Source organism: Lepisma saccharinum, chromosome 13 (genome assembly GCF_977018435.1).
Source record: "Lepisma saccharinum chromosome 13, izLepSacc3.1, whole genome shotgun sequence".
NCBI lineage: Eukaryota > Metazoa > Arthropoda > Insecta > Zygentoma > Lepismatidae > Lepisma > Lepisma saccharinum.
This window is the reverse complement of record NC_139241.1, coordinates 14,784,644-14,799,579: the sequence shown is the minus strand read 5'-3', so window position 1 is coordinate 14,799,579 and position 14,936 is coordinate 14,784,644. Positions and strand designations below refer to the sequence as shown.

At 34.0% G+C, this 14,936-nt stretch overlaps 1 protein-coding gene across 7 annotated transcripts in view; it reads right to left on the bottom strand.

The window, feature by feature from the left end:
* LOC145997186 (protein lap4-like) overlaps window positions 1–14,936 on the bottom strand; it is a 320,630-nt gene that overhangs the window by 137,578 nt on the left and 168,116 nt on the right. For 6 of the 7 annotated variants that reach the window (XM_083133899.1, XM_083133902.1, XM_083133903.1 and 3 more), the window contains exons 10-11: window positions 13,983–14,155; window positions 3,820–4,043 (exon numbers count right to left, since the gene is read on the bottom strand). In XM_083133899.1, the coding sequence (XP_082990025.1) occupies window positions 3,820–4,043; window positions 13,983–14,155 (397 nt within the window). The remainder of the gene's footprint in view (window positions 1–3,819; window positions 4,044–13,982; window positions 14,156–14,936) is intronic. The other variant, XM_083133900.1, reaches the window with a different exon arrangement.

Below are 14,936 nucleotides of genomic sequence, written 5' to 3'. Positions count from 1 at the left end.
GAATTCCCACCGATGTCAATACTGATGCTTGAAAATTGTAACAATAAAAAGTTGTTACGGATATAATTAGTATTATTGTGTAAGTATTCCACTGCAATTATATGTATCCACTTGCTTCAAAAATATTCAAGAATTACATCAAAATATTAAAATAGCTGGTGCGCAAACACAACATATAATTTTTTTCCCCCAGAATGCTGGTGAAAAATGAATCCATACTTCAAATTTTGCATAAATTCCACGATATTTAGACTACACGAAAATGCTACACAACATTTTTGGCAGACTCCTTGGAAGACAAAATACTGGAGAAGTATCGACAGGTATCGGTAAATAAATTCAAACTGATAATGATACATCGACTCAGCACTAATATACAGTAAAACCTCATTAATCTGGACCCCGATAAGCTGAACTTCGCTTAATCTGGACAGGCAAGAAAAAAAATTTGCAAGGTTTTAAATGTGGCTAGAAGTCAACAACAGAACTTCCCAAAGAAAAGGTAGTCAACCACTGATGAAATTCTGTTTCCCGCAGACTTTGTACTGTACTGGATAGTCTACTTAGGCCTATGCCCTTTAAATACACCATAATAAACATGTTTTGTTCCTATAAACAGAGTTTTAATGTACTTTCTACTGTTCTTTTAGGTTATTTAAGTTAATCCAGACTTTTGTTAAACCGGTCAACTCATCCCTCCCATAAGTCCGGATTAACAAGGTTTTACTGTATATATTGTATGATAAATCTATGAAATGGTTACATAGTGGATAATCTCAGGAAGGAAATTCTATTTATCTTCTGGCATGCATCATCATTCACCTAGTCCACGATCAAGAATGTGTGGAGTGGAACTGTGGATGCTGATGAAAAGTTTCACGCCAAAAAGCTCAAAGCAAGATTACTGTTATTTGTGAAAGCAACAATAAAGTTACAATACATTTTTTTGTCTTTCGTAAGTCCTGAAATCATGAGTTCCCCCTGACTAAGGATGACTGAAAAGAAGTCATGGCAACACAATCTAATTTGTCATGTTTGTAGTAACATATATGGAATATACACTCTGTATACCATATTTCATTTTCACACTAACTTCTAGCATCAAAGAACAGGCACAACACCGATTCTGTCATCTGATCAACAAGACAAGTGCACCTTCATGTGGAAAATACACAGATGTAATTATTTTTCTCCACATAGCTCTCAAAATAACTCTCTCATCTTCCACGCAATTCTACACTTAATTGATATGTGATAACAACAGAAAATAGTTCCTAACTGGATGCTAAATGGCTGACTGGAATTAAAGAAAACAAGTAGAAAGATCGTCAATTGAAAGATACTGGATCCACCCTTCAAACACATTACCCACACACACATGTGCTGCTTACTTTTCAAAATTGAGAATAAATGGAAAAATGTTCACCACATATTTTCTTTTAGTCCAAAGACATTGGGCGATTTGACTCAGGATCCTACACCCTATCTTCCTCTCAAACATTTTTTTTTCATTTCTAAAACAAACAGATAATTTCAAGTAAGTTCAGACACTTATAGTGTAGAAAACAACGAGAATTAACCACTTTTACACCCAATCATTTGGATTTTCCCAACTTCTCCTAAAGTCGGGAGATAATTTCACAAAGTTGAGGACAGGACAGGAAGTTCTTTTCCTGATCCCTCTAGCAAATTTTCGGGATCCCACATACCCCTACTATTCAGAATGACTGAAACAAGTCCACCAGATATGATAAAGTAACAACATATTTGTTCTCAACTTCATGATTTTTATGTTTTTTCTTGGACACTTCAACTCCTATTGTCTAAAAATCTACTTCATTAAACATTACAACTTTTCAAATTATGTGCAGGACTGAACCCATAATTTATCCTCTGTCCTATACTGTTTCCTACAAATGCCAAAATTGATCATTCACATATTCCAGTACTTTAAAATTGCTCCGAATAGTAGATCAAAAATTCGGCATTGCCATTCTATCAGAATCATAAGCTAACATATCCTTACTTTTATTTCAGTTAATTAATGTATTTATATTATTGTGCATGCTATATTATTTGAAACTTCCTAAAACATTTATGACAAAAGATTTCAAAAACTTTCAAAATCATTTATGTTTTATATGATTTCAATGCAAAATCTTCATATCAGTTAAGTTCTAAAATACTGAAAAAAAAGTATTGTATATTTAAACAAAATATTACAGATTAAAATATTATTTAAAGATACAATATAGCACTTGATATAATGGGGTATCATAAAAAGTAACTTGTGATAATCAGGAAAAAAATAGTTCTGGCAATTAATTTGGTTTTGGGGCATAGATGAAATTATTCTTTTCAAGGGTCTTCACTTCACTTTCCTCTACTGAAACCTTACTGTATCAACTCCACAAGTGGAGCTCTGACTGGAAATCTTTGACATTTTACTGCTCACTGAAATACCTTTTTCTGTGGCCTACTGGTGGCAGTGGTAATGTCACCACACTGTAATTAAAGGATCCTGGGTTCGATACCCAATAGGGACACATACATACTGGTTCAGATCCCACTTTAAACTGTAGGTCCATTTCCGATTAGCCTTTCTGTGCCTATCCTATTGAACACATGGCATGAACAGTTACAAGCACTTCTGAGTAGTTGTAAAAAGTTTCAGAGATGAAAGTCTATATAAAGTCATCAAATTAAATCCTTTTATATTAACTACGCTGCTTGTGCTGTACATACAGTGGAACCTCGATTTTGCATTTTCCAGGGGGACCATGTTAAAAATAACTTAAAATGCAGGAAAATGTAAAATCGAGAAATTTGTTGTGACACTTTGTATTCTTGGGACCATTTTCTCCACATTATACACTGAATCGTGATGGTCCCAACATAGCAAATTGTTACAAAATTTTCCTCAATTTTACATTTTAAGTTTTTTCAGATTGGTCCCATGAAAAACATAAAATAGAGGTTCCACTGTATTGTCATCACTGCCATGTGTAAGAATTTGTAATGGCTCTGCCTAATATTTAAAACCTTGACCTTCAGATCCAAGGAGAAAATTTGTCACATAATATAATTTCAGCACAATGCTAAAGCATGTACATTTCTTTTAATATGTAGCTCCACTGAAAGAGTCAATTCTAGTCACTACACAAGTGTGACTTCCTTATTTCTTTAAACAAAAAGTTGAATTTAGGATGGAAACTTAATATGTTTGAAATTAGCACCTAATTAATTATTGTTTAAAACCACACAAAACAAATAAACAGCATGATAAAGGTTGCCTCAAAAGGATGGGATATTTTGAAACGGATGTATAGAGAGGAGAATAAATAATTGCAAGAGATTTAATCATGGAAATGAATAGTGCAGAGGAGGCCATTACATAAGTACATTCTGCTGAAGATATGATTAGGTTTATGTCTTGAAGATAATGTCCAGTAGATGAATTACTGTATGTAATGGCATCCTCTGCACTATTCATTTCCATGATTAAATCTCTTCCAACTATTTATTCTCTTCTCTATACCACACTTCAAAATGCCCCATCTTTTTGAGACACCCTTTACTATAAAAATCTGTAAAAGTTTTTGATTCCATCCCAGTCATCATCAGAGCTGGTCGAGAGACTGCGAAGAAGAAACAGCCGAGGTTCCGATGATGTTTTGTGTGGTTTTCACGAGATTGATGCCAGCACGTGACGTAAGAAGTTTTTAATGTCATACAGTTAATTAATATCACAGAACTACATAATTGTTTTGTATTATTCTTTGCGTAAAAGGGGAAAAATATAAAAGTTACTGTACTCACCCCCTCCTTGTCTGTTTCTTCATCAGGTTCTGTGTCAAACTTCACCACTGAAGTTCGCGTCGTGTTCTGTGCATCCCATTCGCTACCACTGTCCTCCTCCTCCTCTTCACGACAATCTGGTGAAACAGATGCCAAATTAACTTCCTCCACACTCGTATGGAGGTTAAGGTGGTCTGCAGAAAACTTAGCACCAGAACGATACAACCGCCCATCAGAAAAAGCCTCTATAACAAAAAGAAAACACAAGCCTTGCACAGCATCCAAATCCAAAAACATGCGCATGCAAGCTAAGCTATGGCCTTCTTTCAGGGTTGTCCAAACTGCAGGAAATTTATTTTGGCAAAAATGCAAGCACGTGTTATGGTGCATAAGGAACAAAAAACAAACAGCAAAGCTTGATTGTGAAAAACAGTGAGGTTAACATAGGAATTGGCCTATGTGTTGCAGGATACACAGCAAACATTTTCGGCAACTGTTTTCTACTTTACTCTCATAGCACATGCTGGAGAAATTTGTGCACTATTGATTTGAACAACCCTGCACTCACACTACAATTAAAGGACAAACTTATATTCACAATCACACACATATAAGTTACGAGGAAGTTACACATTATGTGATGACAGCTTTTGTTCTTTCACCAAAACACAGGACTGTTACAAGAACACAGTTTATACATAAAAAAAGATACAAAGAATCAGTACAAATAAACAGTAAACTGTGATTTACTCAAGCGAACAACAAAAATCATTCATTCAGCATACACACGAACACATGTGCATATATACAAATATCCAAATGATTTAAAATCACAACAGAGCACCGTGTTAAGTCTTCCTTGTTCTGTATTTCACAGCATTTCCAAAGCAATAAAAACAGCATTAAAAACACACATACATACACACTTCAAGAAACAAATTAAGAGAATTCTATTTTATGTCGATATTATGATGTGCTAACTTTACTATGTAAAAGATTATAGGACATGAGAAATCAAAAAAAGATCGTCAGAAGTGTTATTCAAGTAGGTATCTTTTATAGAATTCAAATAATAGCTCCTTGTAATATTATGTGATCATGTTATTGAATCAATATTTTAATTGCTTTTTCTCAATCACTAAAACTTGGTAGAAATATAGTTATTTGTTAGCAAACTTTCTTCATTTATAGGAAGCACAATATCTCTGGTATCCCTTCCAGTCAAAAATGGAAAAATCTGCATCCACCCCTTCCTGAATAATTCTTGCCATTTTCGCACCAGTTATAGTGAAATTGCGGTAAATCTCGGCGTGGGACTCAAATTTCTGGCAGTGACCCTCTGTTGCCACATCTACCTACAAAGGAACCTGAGGTCAAACATGAATTAGTCCAACCGCTGTCCCCTTTTTGAGCAAAAAGCAACAACATTTCAAACCCTCCTCCTCAAAGCAGCGAACAGCGAAAGAGGATTTTGTCAAAATAACCATTCTGCGCTGTGATTGCACAATGGTTCCTGGCTTGACTCTACTGTAAGGTGCGAAGAAAGTATGAAGTAATGAGAATACTGTAGTAACTGAAGGTATTTTGATACAGATTCAGAACATGTTTTTATTTTTATCTCTTGCATTTCAAGGGATTTCTTTTTTGAAGTCAAAAGGTCAACACTAATTTTTCTTGCTTCCTTTCTTGTGCTATTCCAACTCAACTAAATCTACTCAGCAAGTTGTTGGTCTAAAAACAAAAAAAAAATAATAGTTCGAATTGAACTTTGTTATTTTATGGTACAATGAAAAATTCTGCATCTCTACGCACAGGTCATTTAATTCTATTTAGCAGCATCTTCAGGTAAAACAATAGCATGCATATTTATTAAAATGCATCAGTTTTCTTTTTTTTTCATTTTTTACTAGGGATGTAGAGATGGGGCAGAATAATTCAAGCTCAATCAGTATTGGTCAATATAGGAATATTCCTGATTTATCAGCAAAATTTGCATCAGTCTTCTCTTGTCATTCTGTTATTCATTACTGATTATTTTTGCTGGTATGATTCGTGTACCTTGGTTTTGTACATACATAAATTAAGGAGATGTATGAATGAAGTATTCGAGTTTGTCATGTAACAATTGAAATTTAATGCAAATCAGATTGGTATCAGTAAATGTTGTATCCATATCAGAAAACATTGATCCACTCCTAAAAAAAATACTTGTTGACACACTGAAAATTATTTATGTGGGCTTTTTGGATGAACTGGAGCAGAGTATGAACCACAAGACTTCCAAGTATCACTACTAATACAGGTAAAAACAAAGCCAAATGTTCTTGTAATTTTAGGTAATTTTCATGATATTTTACGATTATGAAAATGTTATTGTATTTACATTGGCACCCAAAATATGTGTTTTTAAATTGAAACCTGGGAGAAAGGTGCATGTTTGGAATGCAATCAATTGCATCACAATGTTGCAGAAACTGCACATCAATGACTTCTAGGTCTAAGACAATACTACTTTGAACCAATACCGTTGCTGATACTCTCCACGATATTGATGTTTAGAAATTGTAATGTACAAAATATTGAATAGTGTTAATATGAAAATATTCGACTGCAATTATGATATATGAATCAATTTAGCAGAGTTTTGCTTTAAAATATTCAAGAATTACATCAGAATATTAAAATAGCTGCCATTTAATCACACAATCAATTTTTCATGTAATACTTGTGCAAAATAAAAGAAAATTTCCGATTTTGTGTAATTTCCAAGATAATCCGAGTCCTCGAAAGTGTAATGTGGCATTTTTGCAGACCGCACAAAATACCCAAACTTCAGAAAAGGGTGAATAAATTTGAACCAATACATTAGCATTGGTACCAGCATAGCTCTACTGATTTATTCATGTGTTTGTAAATGAAACGATAATAAATAAAGGAACAGTGATAGGATGAAAGGTAAGATCAAAAGGTGCACTGTTCACACTGGCTGATGTTCACAATTCACGGACGACCACTTTACTTCAAAGAAAGTTCCAAAAGATCAGTTTTCCCTCTAAGAACCACATGTCAGTCCAGCGAACCATCCCCTGAAACCTTTCCCACCAATAGCACCCGTCCAAGAAATGACAGAAATTGTCCAGTCCATGTGGATTAAATCAGATGTTGCCATTTCAGTTTCTCTAGAGATTTTTGAACGTGAGGTTGCAGTTGCGTTGTCTTTGCTAGGTTGTGTTATTGTATTGTGCTACTTTTTTATACAATATAAAGACCTTGGGAGTATAACGTAGCAGTGAATGAATGAATGAATGTCTAAACACTGCAGACGAAAATGACAACAGTGCTTTTCCGAAAAACAGGTGGCTTCTCGAAACCAGATATGTGTCTGGTAGGCTTCCTCTGGGGTTGTGTCAAAGATACCGAACTGGCGTTGCTTCAAAGACTAGCACTATAACTTCATACTTAAAAATTGGACTTCGTGATGACAGCCACAATGGTTTCCCAACTTTTCATGAGTGACACAGAACCATTATAGTCACTGCTATTCATTTCTTATCTAGGCAGGAGTTTACCGGATACTAGATATACAGCAGAAACCTGATTTTATGTTCCTCGATTTTACATTTTTCAGCCTCAATAAAGCAACAAATTACAAAACTTTCCCAGATTTTACACTTTCCTGCATTTTAAGTTTTTTCATCATAGTCTCACTGCAAAATGTAAAATCAAAGTTCCACTGTAATTTATCTTCCTTATGATTTTTTTTAAAAGCATTTTGAACCTTCATAATTCTTGTTAATCATGGCAAAATTTACAAGACAATGAGAAGAGCAGAAAATAGCTTTGAAAACTGCAAAGTGATGCATTCCATGCATTGTGTAGTTTCTTCTGTACTAAACATAAAGAACCTTGTTAACATTATACCTATAACAGAGAATAGATATAGTTCCAGAAATGAATGTGTTCAAATATTTTGAAGATTCCATATTTTAAAAGAGATCTAACAACTGAAGATGAAGAATTTCTTTCAAATTCTTTTCAGAGAAATCTTTAGAACAAGCAAAACATTCACAGAAGCCTGTAAAAAGGGGATTGAAATCCTCCGTATCATTCTTCAGCTACAAATTCACAGACTTGTAGAAAAATATGCCTCATGATATTTATAAAAGGATAAAGCATGCAAGTTCAATTATGACCCTTTTTTTCCATGCCAATCCAATTAGTATAAAATGCACCAATACAGTAGCTGATAATAACATACTACTGGTCCCCCCTCCCGTTTCAAAAGGAAAAAGTTCAATGAAAAACTAAAGGGTTTATTCACATTTTTTAAGAAATGTATGTCTTCAGGTGAATGTAACTAAAATTAAACTGTATATTTCAATTTGCATTTGTATTTCTGTTATTTAGCACCATTGTATCTAAAGATATCCGTTTGGTGGTTATGCAGAAAGAGGTAATAAGCTTATGGTTTATATTTCCAGTTATTGTTCGCCAGCTGTCTGGTAGCTTTGTCAGGCATGTACTATCTTGCAGCGAATGGTGTGGTTCCTTTTTCTCCCACTCGCATTCATGGTGGTGCTAGTTGATGTGGGCATTTTACATTGTGCTCCTCCAGCGTGGGTGTCGTACTTCCTCCTTCGGCCACGCATTGGTGCTGTGTGTTCCCAGTCTTGCCGTCTACATCCTTGGGATCCCAAAGGAAGGGGTCGAAGGAGGGAGTACGACACCTACACTGGAGCAGCACAAAGTAAAAAGCCCACTAGCACCACCATGAATGCAAGTGGGAGAAAAAGGAACCATACCACTCGCGGCAAGATAGTACATGCCTGACAAAGCTACCAGGCAGGTGGTGAAATTGTTTGCGAACAATAGCTGAGTGGAATAATGAACCACAAGCTTATTAAGGGTGAATTAATTATCACCAGTTTTCTGAAACATTTTGCTAATTGAAGCAATCAATGAGAATGAGTAATACAATGAAATTGATGAAGGGACACTCACAAATAACACCCATGCCCCAAGTTGTACTTCCCCTCCAACAATATGAAAACTGCTAACTTACTTTCAGACAACTCCCTGTATTTAAAATATATCCTGAAGAAAAGTCCTACCTTCAGAGCATATGGTGTTATGTTGAAATTATGCATTCATAAAATGTTCCTGTACCTGAGTAATTCTTTCAGAACAACATGCTGGCACCATAGGTACTACCTGTGATGCCAGATAATTCAAATTGGAACCCTTACTTTAAGTAACGTGTCATGAACCATACTTCAAAATACAAACAATACATAGTAAACTGGGATCAATACACAATGCAAGTTGAAAGCTTATAAGCAACAAAGCACACAAAGACAATTAACATGCAGTTCATAAACAGGAATGTCAGTTTTGCAGCCACAATTAAAAACAATAAGTCAATCTAGGCAATAAATTAAAACACACATAAATAAAGCACATGCATAGAAAAGAAATAAGTATAAGAAATTGCATTAAAATTAAATTCCCTCCATTATAATATAAATATTACATCTTAGATAGCAATAACACTTTTAATAAAAAATGTACTCTAATAGTGATTATGGCTATTCATTCAATTTTAAAAGGATAAGGAAAATATATTCCTAGTTAATGTTTACTTATAATTATAATTACTACAAAATATAAAACCACTTCCTTGACTTTGCATGGCAACTCTCAAAGCAGTTGCAACACCTACCTGAATATGTCTTTCAATTATGAAAACATCCACATTAATTTCAAAGAAACTTCAAAAAGCACTTTGACAATGTATTTCAGATTATATGCATGAAACAGACACAACACTGTATTTTACTAGCTCAAAATGCATTTAAAAATGGAACAGTTCTTGAAAAACACATATCATAGATAACTATGCTATGCAATACCTTAAGAATATTGAATTGAAAATTTTGCTGATGTATTAATATAACCAAGACTTAATGTACTGATATAAATAGGTAATGTAATGATATAAAAATACCAATGGTCCAGCACACCTACCCACGACTGTTTCTGTAAGTATTCTAGTAAAAATAAACCTACTACCATATCTGCCATACGTTTAAGATCTGAACATGCATACTGAAGAAAATATAGATTGATTAATTTTTGTATATACTAGAAACAGCAAGCCACATAACGACTGGTGGTAGTTTTAATTTTTTTTAAAAATGTATAACAATAATACTACTTGTAAAATGATTATGTGATTTTAATTCTAGCATTATTAATATGAAATGTTAAAAGTAGTATTCCATATACACTTTTCTCTTGTATTTATTTATCAAAGTCAGGAAATTTCCAGTAATCCTCCTCCTTAGAGACCACTGTGCCAAATATCGTATCAATTTTCACATTCATAGAAAAATTACAAGAAAAAAAACTGGACATTCCAACGCAAATCTTAATGGCACAGCTGATACTGCTGCCTCTATCAGATTTCATGATGATGCGACACTTTAAGAAAACATAGTTGCCACACTAACTAACTTTAGGGCCTGTACCACGAAGAAAACTGTGCAAATGATATCTGTTGTGAACATAACATTCTATTTTTAATTACCACAGAATTTAGTAATAATTTCGGTTTTCTGTATAGAATTCCTGCATTACATATTCAATCGTAAGTGTGCAATTAAGCCATATCCTGGAGAGCATGTAAGCTTGTGGCAAGCTTGCTTATAGCTTGCAACGGTAAATTTTATGTGGCAAGCTGGATGCAAGTTCAATGTAAGTGGTATGGCAAGTGATTTTTTGCTGTAAGCTTACAGCTGATGCAGGCTTGCATTGGTAAGTTTGCTGATACTTCGATTTATGGTAACTAGACAGCTGGATGCAAGCTTGTAGCAAGCAAGCTTCCTCACTTCGCATGGCAAGTTTGCTTCAGGCTTGCATCAAGTTTTCTGTGTTATCTGGAATGTTATAATTTTTTTCAGATTTTACATTTTTAAACATTTTAACGTTTTCATTCACCATACAGTGAAACTTCAATTTTATATTCCTGAATTTTAAATTTTGAATAACTTATGTTTCTATAATCTATAAGGTACTATAATCTAACATTTCGTGCATTTCAAGTTCTTTAGCCCTTCAAAAAGGTATAATCAAGGATCCCTGTATATTGACTTTGCAACTTTTCCCAACTACAAGAAACAGTGTATGTAAAACATTAACATTTGCATGCATGTAAGTATATTCGTTTGGATGATGAAACAATATAATATAACAACGAAGATTTGTATCATCCTCCTTAATTGTGGTAGATTATAATAATGAAGAGTAGAAAGACTATTTTTGATAGAGTTATTTGTGCGATCTTGCACAATGATATCTTGTAGATATCATACAATTTTGCAATAAGATCAAATGGTGAGAAATATTTCTTGCATGTTAGTGAGGTGCATAAAAGTAGCAGTGCATCATAATATTTAATACACCTTACCAGTGCAAACTGTCGAATGTGCATGCCTTTATTTGGAACAGATTAAAAAGTAAGCAATGTAATATCAGACATCTCATATTATGAATGATTGATTTGACTGGATTAATTTGTTGTTATAAGTCCACTTTATGCACAGTAAGGCTAATCAGGACTGGACCTACAGTTTAAAGTGGGATCCGAAGCACTATGTGCCTTCACCGGGAATCGAACCCAGGATCCCTTGATTACAAGGCGACGATGCTACCACTGCGCCATCGGGGAGTTCCATATTATGAATGAAAAAATTTCAATTTGTAGGAATAAAAAGTGTTTTTGATGTGAATGAAAAGCAGTCCATAAATCAGATTTAGTAGTTCATTTACTTGAGGGTGCCCATTCTTTAATTTAATTTACTGTTTGCTAATGTATTACAAGGTATGCTTCATAAGGAAAAGAAAGAAATTACTGTTAAGTGTGGTATGAATGTCTTGGGAGTGCCTACAGAAAATACTGTTTCCCAGAAGGAAGTAAAATAATGAACAAAATAAGGTTTCTCTTATAGGTACAAGACAAAACTTCTCTAGTCCCATCCTTACCTCTTTCCTTAAAGCCCTGCTGGACCTTTTTTACCCCCTCTACTTTCAGAAACTGCTATGACATTCAAAATTCTGAGAAGTTACATCTCCTTAGAATTACTTCTAGAGCATTCAAGTGAATCATCATGAGGTTTGTTTTTACCATTGTCTACATATTCGCAATATTCTAAGAGGTTTACATAGCCACGAATGTAATGAATTTCGAGCAAACAGCGAAAGCAAACCACATGAAGATTCATGAAAATGCTCTTGAAGGAATTCTAAGCACATGTAATATTTCCAACTGGAATATCAAGGCGTTTTTTTGAAAGAAGATGAAATTTCAAAATAACCTTTGCTGGCATGTGCCACAGATCCAGCTAAGCCCTAAGTTGTGTTGTCAGCATTACACATATTGTACACAATTTATGAAAGTGTGTATGTAACTTTTAAAAAATTAAAATTCCAAGTGTTTGAACTCAATAATGCACATCTTTAACATCTCAGTATCCAAGAAATTATCTTAAAACATTTTTCAATATTGTAATATTATCTACCAAAAAGAGTAACTAACTCTAAATGAAATATATATGCTTCAAATGGAGAGCTGAATTATTGACCATATAGTTTAGAAACTGAAAGAAAAAATTTTACTTATGAATAAAAACCGGTGATGCAACAGTCTTTGTAGGCCCTGTGCCGGCCTCTCTCTCACATGCCTCAGAATAGGTGAGCGGTTCTTTTTTAAATAAATTTCTTCCTTGAGTTGTTATGTTTCAGTTTTCGATTATGCAATTAATACAAAATATGTATTAGTAGAGGCATGCATATTTAGTTTTTGACGAAAACACGAAATGTGAAATAACACATTGTAACGTTAATTTTTCATGCTTCTGAAGTCTGAAGTATCCTGTGAGTTATGCAATTCACAGAAAATTTATTAATTCTGCTGCAAACATTTGAGAAGCAGGAATAATCTTAATATTCTGGTAATGATTTAATGTGCTATTAGAAGGGATATGTTTATTTTGTGTAATAGTGCAGTTTTTAAATCAAATTTGGGATTATATTCACATTTTTAAAAACCAAAATGTCATTTTATATGCTGCTTTTTCACCACTATAACAGTGAAATTTAATTTTATTTACCGCTTTTGAACCCGAAATTGACTGTTTTTGTACCGAAATTTTGCTATTTTAATTACCACAAATATGAGCGAGCCTCTGTGTATTAGTCAATGCAACTGCCTGGTCAACTTTCACGGACGGGCTAGTTGCACTGTACTTATGCTTGTAACTGTACAATTCAAGGCATATTGCATGACAACTATGAAACAAACCAAGTATTAATGTGTACTCATAATACTAAACCAAAAATAATGTTAAATTTAGGGTATTCGCTCTTGTGGAATAGTAATAATATTTATTGCCTTGCTCTTGATGTGTTGCTGTTATGCATTGTTCATCTTGTAACTATAATTAGGGCTGAGCCGATACCACTTTGAACCAATACTGATAGCAATGCAGACACCCTCACCGAACCCCACCTATACAGATTCTTGAAAATTGAAATTGAAAGTTGTTAACAATATTGATTAACATTTTGTGTGTACGTATTCCACTCGAATTGTATGAACCAATTTATTAAGAGTTTTACTTTAAAATATTCAAGAATTACACCAGAATATAAAATTACATGTTATGTTATCAAAAAATTCACTTTTTCACTCAAAACTGGTGCAAAATAAAAAGATACTTCGAAATTTGCAAAATTTTCAGGATAATTAGACATGGCATTTATGCAGAGTCCGTGAAAGATCAAAATGTCTTAATAGTATCAGTAAATAAATTACAACCGATAGTTTCCAATGCCGATCTGGTATTTGCTGATACCGATACCTTGGCATTGGTATCGGATCAGCCCTAATTGTACTCCTAAGAAGAATGTGTCTTATAGTATACTAGCTTAACGAACTTCTATCCAGTACGCATAAAACATCAACTTAACCTACATAAAGTGAAGCACTTGAAATAAAACAACTGCTACAAATAGAGAAAAAATGCATCATATTGCCCTACAGTACAAGTTTCCTTCTCTCAAGTACGCTATAAAATCGACCATGGCAGAATATCAAAAAATACTCTATTCAGAAATCAAAGCCATACCTGCTGGCTCCTGGTGGTATTCCAACTGAGGTAACAAGAAGCATGTGAGGACTTGTTCACCGGTCTCCTCATCAATGTCTGTCTGGAACTTCAATGTAGGTTGGGCCTGGTTTTCTGACAACCACACAGCTTTGAGATTTAAGTTTGTTAATGAATACGGTAAGTATTGTAACCTGAAATTAGGAGAATTAAGTTATTATTTGGGTAATCTTTTGCAAAATAACAATACCTTGCACATCAGAATTTTTATACACAGGAGGATCTTCAAATAACATTCCAAATGCAATATTTTAATGAATTTTACTTCTATAGTGAAGTAAACAATTTCTTAAAGATCTCTGACTACAAAAACAGATTGGATGTACTATATGGATATGATTGAATCTGCACATGAAGAAACTACTTTCTTATCAGTGCAAACATATTTTTTAAAAAAGAAAATAATTGTTATATTTATGCACACACACACAAACACATAGACACAAGTGGGGCCACCCCAATGGCACAGTGCCTAATGTCATGCCTTGTAATCAAGGGGTCTCAGGTTCAATACCTGGTGGATGCACAGTGGTTTGGATTCCACTTTAAACTGTAGGTCGAATTAGCCTTATGGCAGATCAAAAGTTCTTGAGATGTATTAAAACGTTGTACATATAAAAATTAATTCAACACGAGTTCATCACGCTGTACAAATTATAACTTTGCGAGCAATGTGAAGAAAAGCCATGTTCGCGATCACGTTGTATAAAAGAGAAGTGTAGATATGTTGTAAGTAGTTCAATGAATGTCGACCTCGTTGTTTTTTGGTGAATTTGAAGCATGTTTTGCATGTCAAACCAAATAAAATCTTGAAATCATTAACTCCAGACTTATTTTGAAAAAGTTCGATGACTTAGCGTATGATCTTTAAAGCCTGAGGGGTAAAAATCCTAGTAAGGAAGTTGATCCCGACTG